Raw genomic sequence first — 14,841 nt, 5'->3', positions numbered from 1 at the left:
TTAAGCCCGCACCCCATTGGGAGCAGACCTAAGCTAAAGTCTGGTCTCCCTTTGCTTGAGGCAACTGGGCTGATCAGGGGAAGGCACCAGCCCCATCACCCTGCTGCTGCCAAGGTATTTTCATCAACACAAACTCCAGTCCCTTCACCATGAAAAAATGACAACATTCTTTAAGCATTTTCAAGATATATCTTTCATAGGATATGACATTTCTTTATCTTTCTTTTTAACCTCACCTGAGGATATCTTTCCATTGATATTTTCCCCTTCAATCCAATCCCAAGCTCAGGCCCTTCCCAAGCCAAAAGCCTCCTCCCCAGGTTGAGGTTTGGGAAGGGGTCCCCCCCCCCCAACACACCTCCAATTGTAGGCTTGGCCCCTTCCTAAACCTAAAGCCTCCGCCTGATGGCCAGCTGGGAGTGACCTGGTTGCCGAGGAGGTTCCCCGGACCTAGGTATGTATGCAAATTAACTGCCATCTTGGTTGGGTTAATTTGCATACTCACTCTGATCGGCTGTGGACATAGCGAAGGTACGGTCAATTTACATCTTTCTCTATTATTAGGTAAGACTAGAGGCCCTGTGCACACTAGTGCACAGGTAGGGGCCATCTGACCTGGCCTGATCAGGGCCAATCAGGCAGGGCCAGCCAGGGGGAGGGGCCATTGGTGGTTGGCCTGCCTACCCAGTCCCCTTTTCAAACTCTTAGTCAAACTCATAGTCAAACTCCCAGTCCAGGCGAAAATTTGCATATTATTCTTTTACTACATAGAATTATATAGGACTAGAGGCCCAGTGCATGAAATTCGTGAACAGGAGTGATCCCCTCATCACAGCCTGCACCCTCTCCAATCCGTGACCCCTCGGGATATGTCCGACTGCTGGTTTAGGCCCGATCGGTTTATGCCTCATCCCCAGGATCAGGCCAAAACTGGCAGTTGAACATCCCTCTCACAATCCTGGACCACTGGCTCCTAATTGCTCACCTGCCTTCCTTCCAGGTCACCCTTGCCAGCCTGGTTGCCCCATACTGCCTCCTGTTCAGTCATTTGGTCATCCGTCACTCACCATCCTGCCTACCTGGTCGCCCACGCAGCTGTCTTTTCCATTAAGATCCTTTGTTTTCTATATTTATTGTGAAAATGTTGACATACCTTCATGTAATTAAACAACAGTATCATTAAAACATATGTATCATTCATCTAGGTTCAAAGGTGTTAGTTTATGCCCAATCATTATTTTTTTGTACACCCCAAATCTCACACTACCTTATAATTTCTTTCTACTTAATATGTTTATATAGAGTTTTACAGATAGAAGAAGAAAGAGGGAAAGCGATATAGATACCTCTAATACGGAGAAACATGGATAGGTTATCTACTGCAGGCCCGGTACTGAGGATAGACCCAAAATCCCAGGCTTGTTGCCTGACCAGAAATTGAACCAGTGACCACAGTCGACCACTCAGCAACATGGGCGGGGCTCCCTTAAAATTTCTTAAGGGCAAATGCATGCAGTATTCTGAGTCATGTCTTAAGCCAAACACTAATCCAATTTAATACTTGTCTTTTTCATCCCGCTCTACCTTGGCCTGCTCATAACCTCCAACCTGTCTCTACTCTTCTTTCTATTTTCTCTTTCAGTGTGTTCCTCTAATATGAGGCTGCCAGAGAACAGATTCAAAGTCTATGCTGAACACCGATCTCGGAGGGAACAGTGATGCTTCCTGACCATCCTATTTTGCTCTCACCAGTGTCTGTGTAGGTGGCTCCATAATGGCTGTGAGTGAGGCCCTGGTGTGTGTGAGGAACGCTCTCCTGCCACTCTGGCTGTGGGTGATTCTGTTCTCATATGGATGGTGCCCTGTTGTGCACTCCCAACGAATTGGTCCCCCAGAAGTGGTGATTCCCTTGAAGTTAACAAGCACTGGATTTGGCATGAAGAATGAAGATTGGCTCTCTTACAGAATGCATTTTGGAGGTCAGAAACAGGTCATACACATGAAGGTCAACAGACTTTTTTTATCCAGACATTTCCGATTGTTCACCTACTCAGACCAGGGCGCTCTCCTTGAGGACCAGCCTTTTATCCAGAATGACTGCTACTATCATGGTTATGTGGAGGGAGACCCAGAATCCATGGTTGCCCTCAGTGCCTGTTTGGGCGGTTTTCAAGGAATATTACAGACAAATGACGTTGTTTATGAAATAGAGCCCAAGATACTTTCTACCACATTTGAACATCTCTTATATCGGATGAAGAGTGAAGAGACACAATTGCCAGCCATGAGATGTGGATTAACAGATGAAGAAATAGCAAGACAATTGAAATTTCAGGAGAGTGCTAACTTCACTTTGATGCAGAGTGGGTATGAAGGCTGGTGGACCCACAGGCGCCTTCTTGAACTGGCAGTGGTGGTGGACCACAATCGCTATCTTCATCACCAAAGTAACACCACAGCTGTGCAGTATGAAGTATTACTTGTGGTCAATGCAGTACATAAGTTTTTGAGTTCACTAGATGTTGATGTGGTTTTAATGGGAATTGAGGTCTGGACTGAAAAAAACCCCATTTCAATAGATACCATAGAAGATCTCCTGGACACATTTTGCATATGGAAGAAAGCTAGCTTTAATGAGCGCTTTCCCCATGATGTTGCCCATGTTTTTGTAAAGCATGGGTATGGTGTTACTGTTGGCTTATCCTTTGTTGGAAGAGTATGTGACTATGATTTTAACTGTGGAGTTAATAGTTTCATGAATGATAATGTGTATAATTTTGCATATACTGTAACACATGAGATTGGTCATAATTTGGGTATGGAACATGATGATGACAGAACTTGTACATGTGGACATAAGCAATGCATAATGTTTCCAGCAAGATCAAATGCAACTCGATTCAGCAACTGCAGTTATGCTAGCTTCATAAACACCATTGCAAGTCAAAATTGTTTGTACCTTTCATCAGATACAGAGAACATCTTCAGACTTGCACAGTGTGGGAACGGTGTGGTTGAAGAAGGAGAAGAGTGTGACTGTGGCGCTTTACATTTGTGTATGAAAGATCCGTGCTGTGAGTCAGACTGCACTCTCAGCGCTGGGGCTGATTGTGCTCTGGGGGGTTGTTGCAAAGACTGCCAGATCCTGCCAAGAGGCGAAGTTTGTAGACAAGAGGAAAATGACTGTGATCTCCCAGAGTGGTGCAATGGGACATCCTACCATTGTCCAGAGGATGTGTATGTGCAGAATGGGGTGTCATGCAGGGGCGGAGGCTACTGCTATGAAAAGAGCTGCAATAACCGTGAAGAACAGTGTAGGAACATTTTTGGCAAAGAGGCCAAAAGTGCAAATCAGAGTTGCTACACAGAAATGAACATCCGAGGTGACCGTTTTGGGAACTGTGGTTTAATGAACGCTAGCTACGTGCAATGTGACATCTCAGATACCTTGTGCGGAAGGATTCAGTGTGATAACGTGACACAAATTCCTCTTCTAAGTGATCATTCTACAGTGCATTGGACTCACTTCAATGGCGTCACCTGCTGGGGTACCGACTACCACTTCGGGATGACCATACCTGACATTGGTGATGTGAAAGATGGGACAGAGTGTGGGGCAGAACATGTCTGCATCCAAAGGAAGTGTGTCCAAAGGTCACATCTGATAAGTGGTTGTGCACCTGAGACCTGCAACCAGAAAGGAGTCTGCAACAACAGACAGCACTGCCATTGCAACCCGAAGTGGGACCCTCCCAACTGCCTGAAAGAAGGCAGTGGAGGTAGTATTGATAGTGGGCCACCCCCTCGGGAAAGAAGGATGAAAATGGGGCAAAGAACCAATTACCTGCTTCTACTTTGGTTGATTCCTTTTATTATGTTTTTATGCTTCTTAATTTTTTGTTTTCTGACTCGCAAAAAGAAGAGATGAGAGAGAAGAGCCAAATGTGTCGCCTACAGATGAGTAAGAACAAAATGTCAAGACTTTACTAAAGAAAAAGAGCAAGATGTTCCAATTTCATCTAAGGAAGAACAGCGAAATGTTCTATTGCAGTTTAGAAAGAAAAGCAATAATTTATAATTTGAAAAATGAAATCCGGTCTTTTCAAATTTCCCATTTACAGAATTTTAGTCTCCTTCGTTCAGAAATGGTACAGAATGTGTCACAGAATATTGGCATAATGCCTGAAAAAATTTTATTATTTGGGATCATAAAACAATGTCCATTAAACAATTAGCAAAATATCCTAAGTCCCACATTATTACTATTTGTCATTCTTTTAATTAGGTAGTGTTTAATTGTTTATGAAATTATTCTCTATGTGTTTCTTGAGAAAAGGTACAGCTAATGGATAATGTCTATCTGTTTCAATTCTAATCATCCTTCCCATTTGTACTCTGCTTTGAAAAGAACCTGCAACTTTTTCTGACTGGCTCATTTCACTTACATTATACTATCCAGGCACTTCCATGCTGTCTCAAAGGGTAAAAGATCCTTCTATCTTAAACTGCATATATTCCATTGTGTAAATGTACCTCAATTTTTTATCCACTCATCTACTGATAGGCACTTGTGCTGATTCCAGATGTTAGCTCTTGTAAGTAGTTTTGCTATGAATATGAGAGTACATACATTTCTTCTGATAGATGTTCCAGAATTCTTAGGATATATTCCTACAATTTGGATCCTTTGGTCAAATGGCAGCTATATTTAAAAAAAAATTTAAGGGAATCCCATGTTTGTTTTCCATAGGGATGGAACCTGTCTGCATTCCCATCAGCAGTGTACTAGGGTTCCCTTTTCACTTTTGTTAGGTCATTCAATTTTGTAATTTGCCTTTCTCTAATAATTGCAATGCTTGCCATTTTATTCCATCTAGTGTATTTATCTGGCCCTCATACCTTTTAAAATATTATGAATCTGGAAGCCTCTACGTGCTTTGAGTACAGTCTGAACAATTATCTAATGGTTAATATTTTCTGGATCTCCAGATAAACCTCCAAAAATAACAGAAAATAACAAAACAAGAAACTAATCTTATAAATCCGAGCTCAACTATTTACTCAGGAAACCATATAAAACATTGCATAATTTTTAAATTTCTCCCAGATTACTATTTCCTACATATTGGACTAATTGAATGTAGATAATTATTTATTACTGAAACCATTAGCAAACATCTTTATCTCCTTAATGTAAACTTCTCAATATGCTCCTTCACTAATCAAATAGACTTCCTGTGTTTATCATATGAAAATGTGTTTTGAATACAGACAGGTGGAATCTTTTAGTACTTATGTAACTGCCCTCCCCCCACCTCAACACAGCCCACACCTGTGGCTTACATTTTATACACGGGCAGGTGTATTTATTTATCTGGAACAATCTATGACACAGGATTTTATGTATTTGTGTATTAGGGTTTTACGCTGGCCCAAAGTTAATAAACTAAAATTTGTGATTCACAATGCCTGTCCCAAATAAATGAAACAATAAACGTTAGAAACTCAACAAATCAATGACTAACTTAGTCTTAAATAAATAAATAACTTTCAAGTATTTATTGGTCACCAAGACAAAATCCATACAATAACTAGTACATCATTTATACCTGGGTAAAGACAGCGATATAAAATGAACAGTCAATTATGAAAAGTAAACTACATGGCACAATAAAGTTATCTAAATCCTTAATATACTCTTCTAATTAATAGTAATGCATTTAGGAAATTGGATAGGGCCCAATTTTTCTCAAAATGCATATATTTATCCTTCTTACTCAATTATTTACCCCTTGTACTCATCTAATGAATGTTACTATAGAACCATTAAATTAAGCCAAAGAAATGAAAAACCTCATGGTCAAATGTAGTTCTTTAGGACCTGTTTGTAACCAAAGCTGTGGAAAAATGAGAAAATCCAATGAGGGAAAAGTACGTGTCTGTATTTACTAAAATGGCCTGTATTTAGGGTCATAGAAAGACACTGGCAGACAATGCCAGGGAAAATCTCCTCTCTGTCACACAGCTAAACTCTCAAAGGTACTAAATAACTACTAGTGAACTTGTTTCTATCATTTATCCCAGCCAACCTGCTAAATGTAAAATACTGCACAAGTGAGTATTTTCATCTGCCTGTTAGGTAATTTACTAATTAAATTTATTACCACATCCTTTGTTTTATTAACCTCTCTCTTCCTCTAAATTTTACATTTGTCTTTTCTTGCTGACAATTTAATGCTATTCTCGCTTTGCTATGAAGTAGCTTTGTATGCAGATTTTTAATGTCTGTGAGAATATTTTACATTCAAAAGAGATTGCTACGTGATTAGTGATGTGTGGTTTCTTTTGAGAAGGTTTTATAGTGGAGGCAATTTTCCCCTGGATCTTCAAGTGTTCAATAATATGATTTAGTGTTAAGGAAATAATCTGGAAACAGGAGGGTGATATGAGTGAAAGTCTTGGAAGTATTTCAACTGCATGTCGAGAGCACATAGGATGAGGGTAAGAAAGGTTTTTGGACTTTTTCAAATTTCTTTTTTTGCAAAAGCAATTTATTTTTTTATTGTTTAAAGTATTACATATAGTAGTACATATATCTCCTTTTTTTCCCTATTGACCTTCCCCCAGCCTCTCCTACCACTGTCACTAGCCCTCATTCCACCCCCGCCCAGTGTCTTGTGTTCATTGGTTGTGCTTTTATGCATGCATACAAGTCCTTTGGTGGATCTCTTTCCCCTTCTCCCCAACACTTCCCAGTTTTCCCGCTGTAATTTGACAGTCTGTTCGATGCTTTGCTGCCTCTCTATCTTTCTTTTTTACATCAAGTTATAATATTCTTTATTACCCATAAATGAGTGAGATCATGTGGTATTTTTCTTTCATTGCCTCGTTTATTTTACTTAATATAATGCTCTCGAGATCCATCCATGCTGCTGAAAATGGTAGGAATTCCTTCTTTTTATAGCAGTGTAGTACTCCATTGTGTAGATGTACCATAGTTTTCTAATCCACTCATCTGCTGATGGGCACTTAGGCTGTTTCCAAATCTTACTTATGGTGAATTGTGCCACTATGAAGATAGGGGTGTATATATCCTTTCTGATTGGTGTTTCTAGTTTCTTGGGATATATATACCTCGAAGTGGTATTACTGGGTCAAATGGCAGTTCCATTTTTAGTTTTTTGAGGAAACTCCATACTGTTTTCCACAGTGGCTGCACCAGTCTGCATTTCCACCAGCAGTGCACCAGGATTCCTTGTTTTCCGCATCCTCCCAGCTCTTGTCATTTGTTTATTTGTTGATGATAGCCATTCTGATGATAACCATCCTTCCCATTTTTACTCTGCTTTGTCACACAGGGAATGCAAACATAGAAATTAATTTTTTAATAAACCTTTATTGTTCAGATTATTACAGGTGTTTCTCTTTTTTTTTCTCCCACAAAGCACCCCTCCATTTGATTCCCCACCCCACCCCATGCCCTTACCCACGGCCACTGTCTTCATCCATAGGTGTAAGATTTTTGTCCAATCTCTTCCTGAACCCCTCACACACCCTTCTCCTTGAGAATTGTCAATCCACTCCCTTTCTGTGTCCCTGATTCTATTATATTCATCAGTCCATTCTGTTCATCAGATTTTTTATTCACTTTATGTTTAGATTCACTTTTCAGTAGGTATGTATTTGATATCATTTTGTTGTTCATAATTTTTATCTTTACCTTTTTCTTCTTCCTCCTCTTCTTAAAGAATACCCTTCAGCATTTCATGTAATCCTGGTTTGGTGGAGATGAACTCCTTTAGCTTTTTCTTGTCTGTGAAGCTCTTTATCTGACCTTCAATTCTGAATGATAGCTTTGCTGGGTAGAGTAATCTTGGTTGTAGGTTCTTGCTGTTCATCACTTTAAATATTTCTTGCCACTCCCTTCTGGCCTGCATAGTTTCTGCTGAGAAATCAGCTGACAGTCGTATGAGTACTCCCTTGTAGGTAACTAACTGTTTTTCTCTTGCTGCTTTCAAGATTCTCTCTGTCTTTTTCCCTTGGCATTTTAATTATGATGTGTCTTGGTGTGGTCCTCTTTGGATTCCTCTTGTTTAGGGTTCTGTGCGCTTCCTGAACTTGTAAGTCTATTTCTTTCATCAGGTAGGGAAAGTTTTCTGTCATTATTTCTTCTAATAGGTTTTCAATTTTTTGTTCTCTCTCTTCTTCTGGCACCCCAAAAATTCAGATGTTGGTATGCTTAAAGTTGTCCCAGAGGCTCCTTACACTATCTTCATATTTTTGGATCCTTTTTTCTTTTTGTTTTTCTGGTTGGGTGTTTTTTGTTTCATCATATTTGAGATCTTAGCTTTGATTTTTGGGGTATGTTGATCTACAGTTGAGTTTTTGTATATTCTTTATTTCAGAGAGTGTATGCTTAATTTCTGACTGGTCCTTTTCCATTTTTAATGGCATTCTCATTAAGGTCCTTGAGGGTCACATTAAGCTCCTCAGAGGTCTCATCAAGTTTCTCAGCAGTATTTACAAGATTCTTAAGTAACCTTATAAATGTGGTTTTGAACTCTATGTTGTCCAGTAGTTTGCTTTCCTCCATTTCTGTCATTCATGACATGTTTCTTTGTCTCCACAATTTGGCTGCTTCCCTGTGTTTTTGGAGTGGCTTTGTGTCATAGGTGACCTATGGGGGCCAGTAGCTCAGCCTCCCCAATCATCTGAGGTGGACACTCTTGGTATACCCCTTTGTGGGCTGAGTGCAAAGACTTGGTGTAGTTAAGCCTTGATTGCTGTCGGTACACTGGGAGGAATTGACCTCCAGGCCAATTGGCTGTGAGGACCTGCTGTGTCTATAATGGAAGAACTGCTGTACTGGAAACACACTTATGGTGCAGGACTTGTTTCAGTGGGGCTTTGGTGCTCACTGAGTCTGCCTCTTGAATGTGTCACTTATGGATGTGAGGAGTTGAAATCTGCTGTCTCACACTGACCACTAGGTACACTGGCTCCTGGATCTCCAATGGGGTGCAGGGCACCTACTTCCTGAGGCCCCCCAGCAGGAGCTATAGCGAGAACTACAGTTTTCTCCTCTTTGTTTGGGTTTGGAGGTTTTGGAGCTGTCTCCCAAGAGCTGCAGATTATTTGGTTACGCTGCAATAGTGCAGGTCATTCATATGCAAAAGCTGCTGCATGGAGCTTGGGTGGGTTTGTAGATTGTGCAGGGCAGAGTCTCAGGGCATCACTAGGCTAGGGCGTGGCAAACTGCGATGGCTGCCATCTCTGCCTCTCCAACCACGTCCCCGCATCCCGCACCTCAGCACAGTAAACAATTATTCCTGCGCACTTCTCTGCAAGCAAGCCACCCTCACTTTCCGACCCAATGGCAGACAGTCCAGCTTCTTCCCATAGGAGTTTGGGTCCCCCGCATCTCCCCAGAAACTGGATTTCAGGGTAATCAGGACCTTGTCTCCCATCTGGTTGAACAAAGCAACACCCGCTGCCAGCCCAGATTATGCACTTCTGTACCTCACTAAATTCAATAATATTAACAGAAGACATTATTTTACCATAAATCAGTATGATTACCAGACAGGTGACTTAGTAATGTACTCATAAAATGGAAATTTCATCAGCAAAATTAGAAGGAAACAGAAGGTTTAGTATATAACTATCATCAAGCATGTGACCACTAAGCAAAATGTAAAATGAAAATTCAATAATTTTCTCACTATTTGACTTATGAATATGCTTACCTCAAATCACAGCTGCCTAACCAATATATTAATCTAAATTTTTCATTGGTTCATTATAGTAATAATATTATTTAAAAACTTGTAAATTCTAATTTCCCTTTTTTTTTATTGTCTAAAGTTTTACATATGTCTCCTTTTTCCCCAATTGACTCTTCCCCTCCACCTCCAGAGCCATTCCCACCCTGGGCAAGCCCCTACCACCCCAATGTCTGTGTCCATTGGTTATGCTAATATGCATGCATAAAAGTTCTTTGGTCGTTCTCTAACCTCCCAGCCTACCATTTGTTTCTGGATCTATTCTTGTTCAGTCATGCCTTATTAACAGCTCTAGTCTTTACAAATATAGTAGCTTTCAGTCTGCACATTACTACTGTGTATACTACAGGGGTGGGCAAAAGTAGGTTTACAGTTGTTAGTAATGGAATTTATTTTTATTATTAATTATTGTATTATTTGCCCTTCCAATGACTATAAACCTACTTTTGCCCATCTCTATATATAATGTTATAATTATAATTTCATATATGTGCATATTTGAAAAAGCACTGTCAGGCTCAGAGATACTGTCTCAGATGCCAAGCATGCTACCTTAAGGATTTAGAGTGTCAGATCCTTCACCAACTCCCATAGGATTCAGTACTAGGTTGGCTAACCTTCTCAGCTTAAAGTCTTAGATCCAGTTGTCTTATTCCAAAGGCTCAGGTTTCAACAATCCCATCTCTTCCCTTTGATCTGAAGTCCTAGGAGCAATAGCTACATCTTCTTGCTAATAACTCATGGTTCTCTCAGTGGTGTGATTTCATTTATGGCAGACCTCAATTGGTACAGCATTACCTTAGTATAATGGAGAACACAGGAAGGAGTCTGACATCAGAAGTTTTAATTTTTTTTTTTTACATTGCTGCCCTGTAACATCTTCTGGACATCATTTACTCTTGGACAGAATTACTTCAAAATGTGGAAATATAGAAAATAACACTTGCCACTCAACTCCTTTGTACTTTTTTTGATAAAATTTTCTTGTTGCTGTTGTTTCAAAAAAAATACAATTCTCTGTAGGACACATAAATCTTCACAAGCATGTTTTCTCTGGTAGAAAAAGAAAATAAAAACTAGAAAATACAAATTATATTTCAAAATATATTTCAAAAAAAATCAAATTATATTTCAAAAATCCACTATATTTTTATGGATATCAAAGATCTGAGTATGCAATGTGGAAATGAACTAAAAATATGAGGAAGGGTCCAGACCAACAGAGGAAGCAGGTGGAGCAGCCAGCCGCAGCCTGTGCTCTCTCCTGCCTGCCCACCCCTATTGTTCTGACCCTTGGCATCCCACCTTTCCCCTTCTGCCCTTCCCCTTTTCCCCTCAGTCGCCTGGCACCTGCAGTTTTGGGCTTTCAATCTCTTACCCCACCCCTCACCAGTGACCAAAGACTTGACCATTCAAAGTCCAGTTCCCCAGAATACTACACAACATAGACACCGGTGTGATTGAAAGTGGATTAAACATTACTCTCACCATCCGGCTACTTATGCTTGGAAAGGAAGTTGGCAGTATCATGGGAAAAAAAGGAGAATCAGTTAAAATGTGCAAGAAGAGTGATGCACTTATCAATATCTCAGAAGGGAATTATCCTGGGAGAATTATCACTTTGGCTGGATTCAGTACTGCTATCTTCAAAACCTTTGATATAATCATTGACAAACTGGAAGAGGACATCAGCAGCTCTATGACTAAGAGCACAGCTGCCAGTAGACCCCCAGTCACCCTGAGGCTGGTGGTCCCTGCTAGTCAGTGTGGCTCTCTCATTGGGAAAGGTGGTTGCGAGATCAAGAAAATACCAAAGAGAGAGAGAAACCAAGGTAAACACCTGAACTGCTGCCTCACACAATCACTTCAAAACTACAACTAAAAGACAAAATTGGCATCATCTAGAACCACAGGAAGGCTGGCTGAGTGGAAATTCTACAACTAGAAGGAAAGAGAAAAGCACACTGAAACTCAGAGGAGCTGCAGAAGTGCAGAAGTATAGAGGCGCACGCTCGGAGAGGGCTGGCAACTGAGTACGTGGCTGTCTTTTTCAAGTTGGAGGGAGACAAAAGCTCCTGACTGCTCTGAACTCCAATTCCAGGCGAGACTCTGGGGACCCATACTTATAAGGGGAGAAACTGGACTGTCTGTCAATGGGCGAAACTTGAGGGGGGCTTTCTCTCAGAGGTGCTTGCAGCGATTACCGCGGGACACTGAGACCCAGGGGGCCTCTTAGGGCAGGGCTGACAAGAAGCCATTACTGTTTGCTCTGCCCTGAGACTCTGCCCCATCCAAGCTGAGTGCAGAGGCTTTTGCATATGAATGGCCTGGTCCTTTGAATTCTAAACTTACCTAACAAACTGCAGCTGAGTCAGTGAGACCCAGAACATCCAAAAGAAAGCCCAAGGCCCCACAGCAGCTTGGATTGCTTCACAGATGGGCCTCATGTGGGCACCTCCAAAACCCAAACAGAAAGAGGAATCTGAAGATCTCTCCATAGGTCCTGCTAGGTGGCCTCAGGCAGAGGCGAAATTAGCACTTCCATGGAGATCCAAGAGCCAATGTACCCAGGGGTCAGAGTAGGACCATTCAGATTACAACTCCTCAGATCCATAAGGGGCACACTCAGGGGGAAGACTCAGTGAGCACCAAAGCTCCACTGAAGCAAGTCTTGCCTCATAAGGGTGTCTCTAGCACAGAAGTTATCCCATCGTAGACACAGCTGATCCTCACAGCCAATTGGCCTGGAGGTCAATTCCTTCCAGTGATACCAACAACAATCAAGGCTTAACTAAAACAATATTGTGCACACAGCCCACAAAGGTGTGCACTAAGAGTGTCAACCTCAGGTAACTGGGGAGGCTGAGCCACTGGGCCCTACAGGAAACCTAGCACACAAAGCCGCTCTATCAACTCAGGGAAGCAGCCAAACTGTGGAGACAAAGAAACAGGTCACAAATGAAAGAAATGGAGGAAAGCAAACTACTGGATATAGAGTTCAAAACCACGGTTATAAGGTTTTTCAAGAATTTTCTAGAAAAAGGCCAATAAATTTAGTGAGACCCTCAAGGATATGAAAAAGGACCAACTAGAAATTAAGCATACACTGACTGAAATAAAGTATAATATACAGAGATCCAACAGCAGACTAGAGGATCACAAGAATCAAGTCAAAGATTTGAAATACAAAGAAACAAAAAACATCCAACCGGAAAAGCAAAAAGAAAAAAGAATCCAAAAATATGAAGATAGTGTAAGGAGCCTCTGGGACAACTTCAAGCGTACCAACATCAGAATTATGGGGGTGCCAGAAGAAGAGATAGAGCAAGATACTGATAACCTATTTGAAGAAATAATGACAGAAAACATCCCCCACCTGGTGAAAGAAATAGACTTACAAGTCCAGGAAGTACACAGAACCCCAAACAAAAGGAATCCAAGACACATCATAATTAAAATGCCAAGAGCAAAAGACAAAGAGAGAATATTAAAAGCAGCAAGAGAAAAACAGTTAATTACAAGGAGCACCCATACGATTGTCAGCTGATTTCTCAACAGAAACTATGCAGGACAGATGGGAGTGGCAAGAAATATTCAAAGTGATGATAGCAAGAACCTACAACCAAGATTACTCTACCCAGTAAGCTATCATTCATAATTGAAGGGCAGATAAAGAGCTTCACAGATAAGAAAAAGCTAAAGGAGTTCATCACTGTTAAACCAGTATTATATGAAATGCTGAAGGGTATTCTTTAAGAAGAGGAAGAAGAAGAAAAAGGTAAAGATAAAAATTATAAACAACAAATACATATCTATCAACAAGTGAATCTAAACATCAAGTGAATAAAAAATCTGATGAACAGAATGGACTGATGAATATAATAGAATCAGGGGCATAGAAAGGGACTGGAGTGACAATTTTCCGGGTGAAAGGGGTGTGGGGGTGTGGGAAGAGACTGAACGAAAATCGTACACCTATTGATGAGGACCGTGAGGGGGGTGTAAGGGCAGAGGGTGGGGTGGGAACCAGGTGGAGGGGAGCTATCGGGGGAAAAAAGAGGGACAATTGTAATAATCTGAACAATAAAGATTTATTTTTAAAAAAATAAATATATAAAATAAATAAATAAAATACCAGAGAGAACAGGGGCTCAAGTCCAGGTAGCAGGGGATATGCTCTCTACCTCAACTGAACAGACCATCACTACTGCTAGCAATCCGCAATCCATCACTGAGTGTGTGAAACAGATCTCCGTGATCCTATTGGAGTTCCCCCACCCCCCCCCCCCCCGAAGGACATGGCCATCCTGAACTGCCCCCAGCCATCCAGTTCTCCGGTCATTTTTGCAGGTGGTCAGGCCAAGATATAAATCCAAAAATAGCCCTATCCCCTTGTGGACAGGTCTAAAGCTCAGCTTGGCCTTGCTCCTGACACCAGCAAGATTATCCAAGGGACCAGAGAGGGATCAACCAGTTTATTGCCCTGGAAGTTAGGCCATAGAACTCATTCTGACTGTAGATCTTGAAACAGCCCTGTAACTTGCCTCCAAACCATCCTAGTCATGGTCTAGTAGCAGTCCTGCCTTTCCAGAGACCTTTTAGGAATCGTGCCTGTCCATGTTCTCAGAGGATGGGCTGCAGACCTCAGCTTAACTGTGAATCTGGAAGAAACCATATAACCTGGGTTTTGCTCCCCAGGGAACTACTGAGAGGCATACCTGTCTATGCACCTGGAAAAAAAAAGAACCTGTGAACTTTTCATATATAAGCTATTTAATATTAGGCAGTTAGTGTAACAAAAAAGAAACAAAATGAAAGCATATAGGACCTTTGTAATAAAATGTACATATTATGGGAGACTTAAAAGGAGAAGAGAGAAGAGAGTAGAAAGTTTATTTAGAGAAATAATGGCTGAAACTTCCCAAATCTAGGGAGGGATATGACCATTCAGTTTCAAGGAGCTTTGAACAACCGAAAACAATATCAACCCAAAGATTACCATGAGACCCATTATAATAGAATTGTCAAAAATCAGAAACAAGGGGAGAATTGTGAAAGA

At 41.0% G+C, this 14,841-nt stretch overlaps 1 protein-coding gene and 1 pseudogene across 1 annotated transcript; both read left to right on the top strand.

The window, feature by feature from the left end:
- Positions 1 to 1,768: 1,768 nt before the first annotated feature.
- On the top strand, positions 1,769 to 4,242 carry LOC129149443 (disintegrin and metalloproteinase domain-containing protein 25-like). The gene has a single exon (XM_054717637.1). It carries the CDS (start codon positions 1,775 to 1,777, stop codon positions 3,926 to 3,928), a length of 2,154 nt encoding a protein of 717 aa, XP_054573612.1. The 5' UTR covers positions 1,769 to 1,774; the 3' UTR covers positions 3,929 to 4,242.
- A 6,954-nt stretch (positions 4,243 to 11,196) lies between these two features.
- Positions 11,197 to 14,152, top strand: LOC129149231 (poly(rC)-binding protein 2-like; annotated as a pseudogene).
- The last annotated feature ends 689 nt before the right edge of the window (positions 14,153 to 14,841 follow it).

This window comes from Eptesicus fuscus, chromosome 6 (genome assembly GCF_027574615.1).
Source record: "Eptesicus fuscus isolate TK198812 chromosome 6, DD_ASM_mEF_20220401, whole genome shotgun sequence".
NCBI classification, from domain to species: Eukaryota; Metazoa; Chordata; class Mammalia; order Chiroptera; family Vespertilionidae; genus Eptesicus; species Eptesicus fuscus.
The sequence above is the reverse complement of the archived record's forward strand: the minus strand, read 5'-3'. Positions and strand labels throughout refer to the sequence as shown.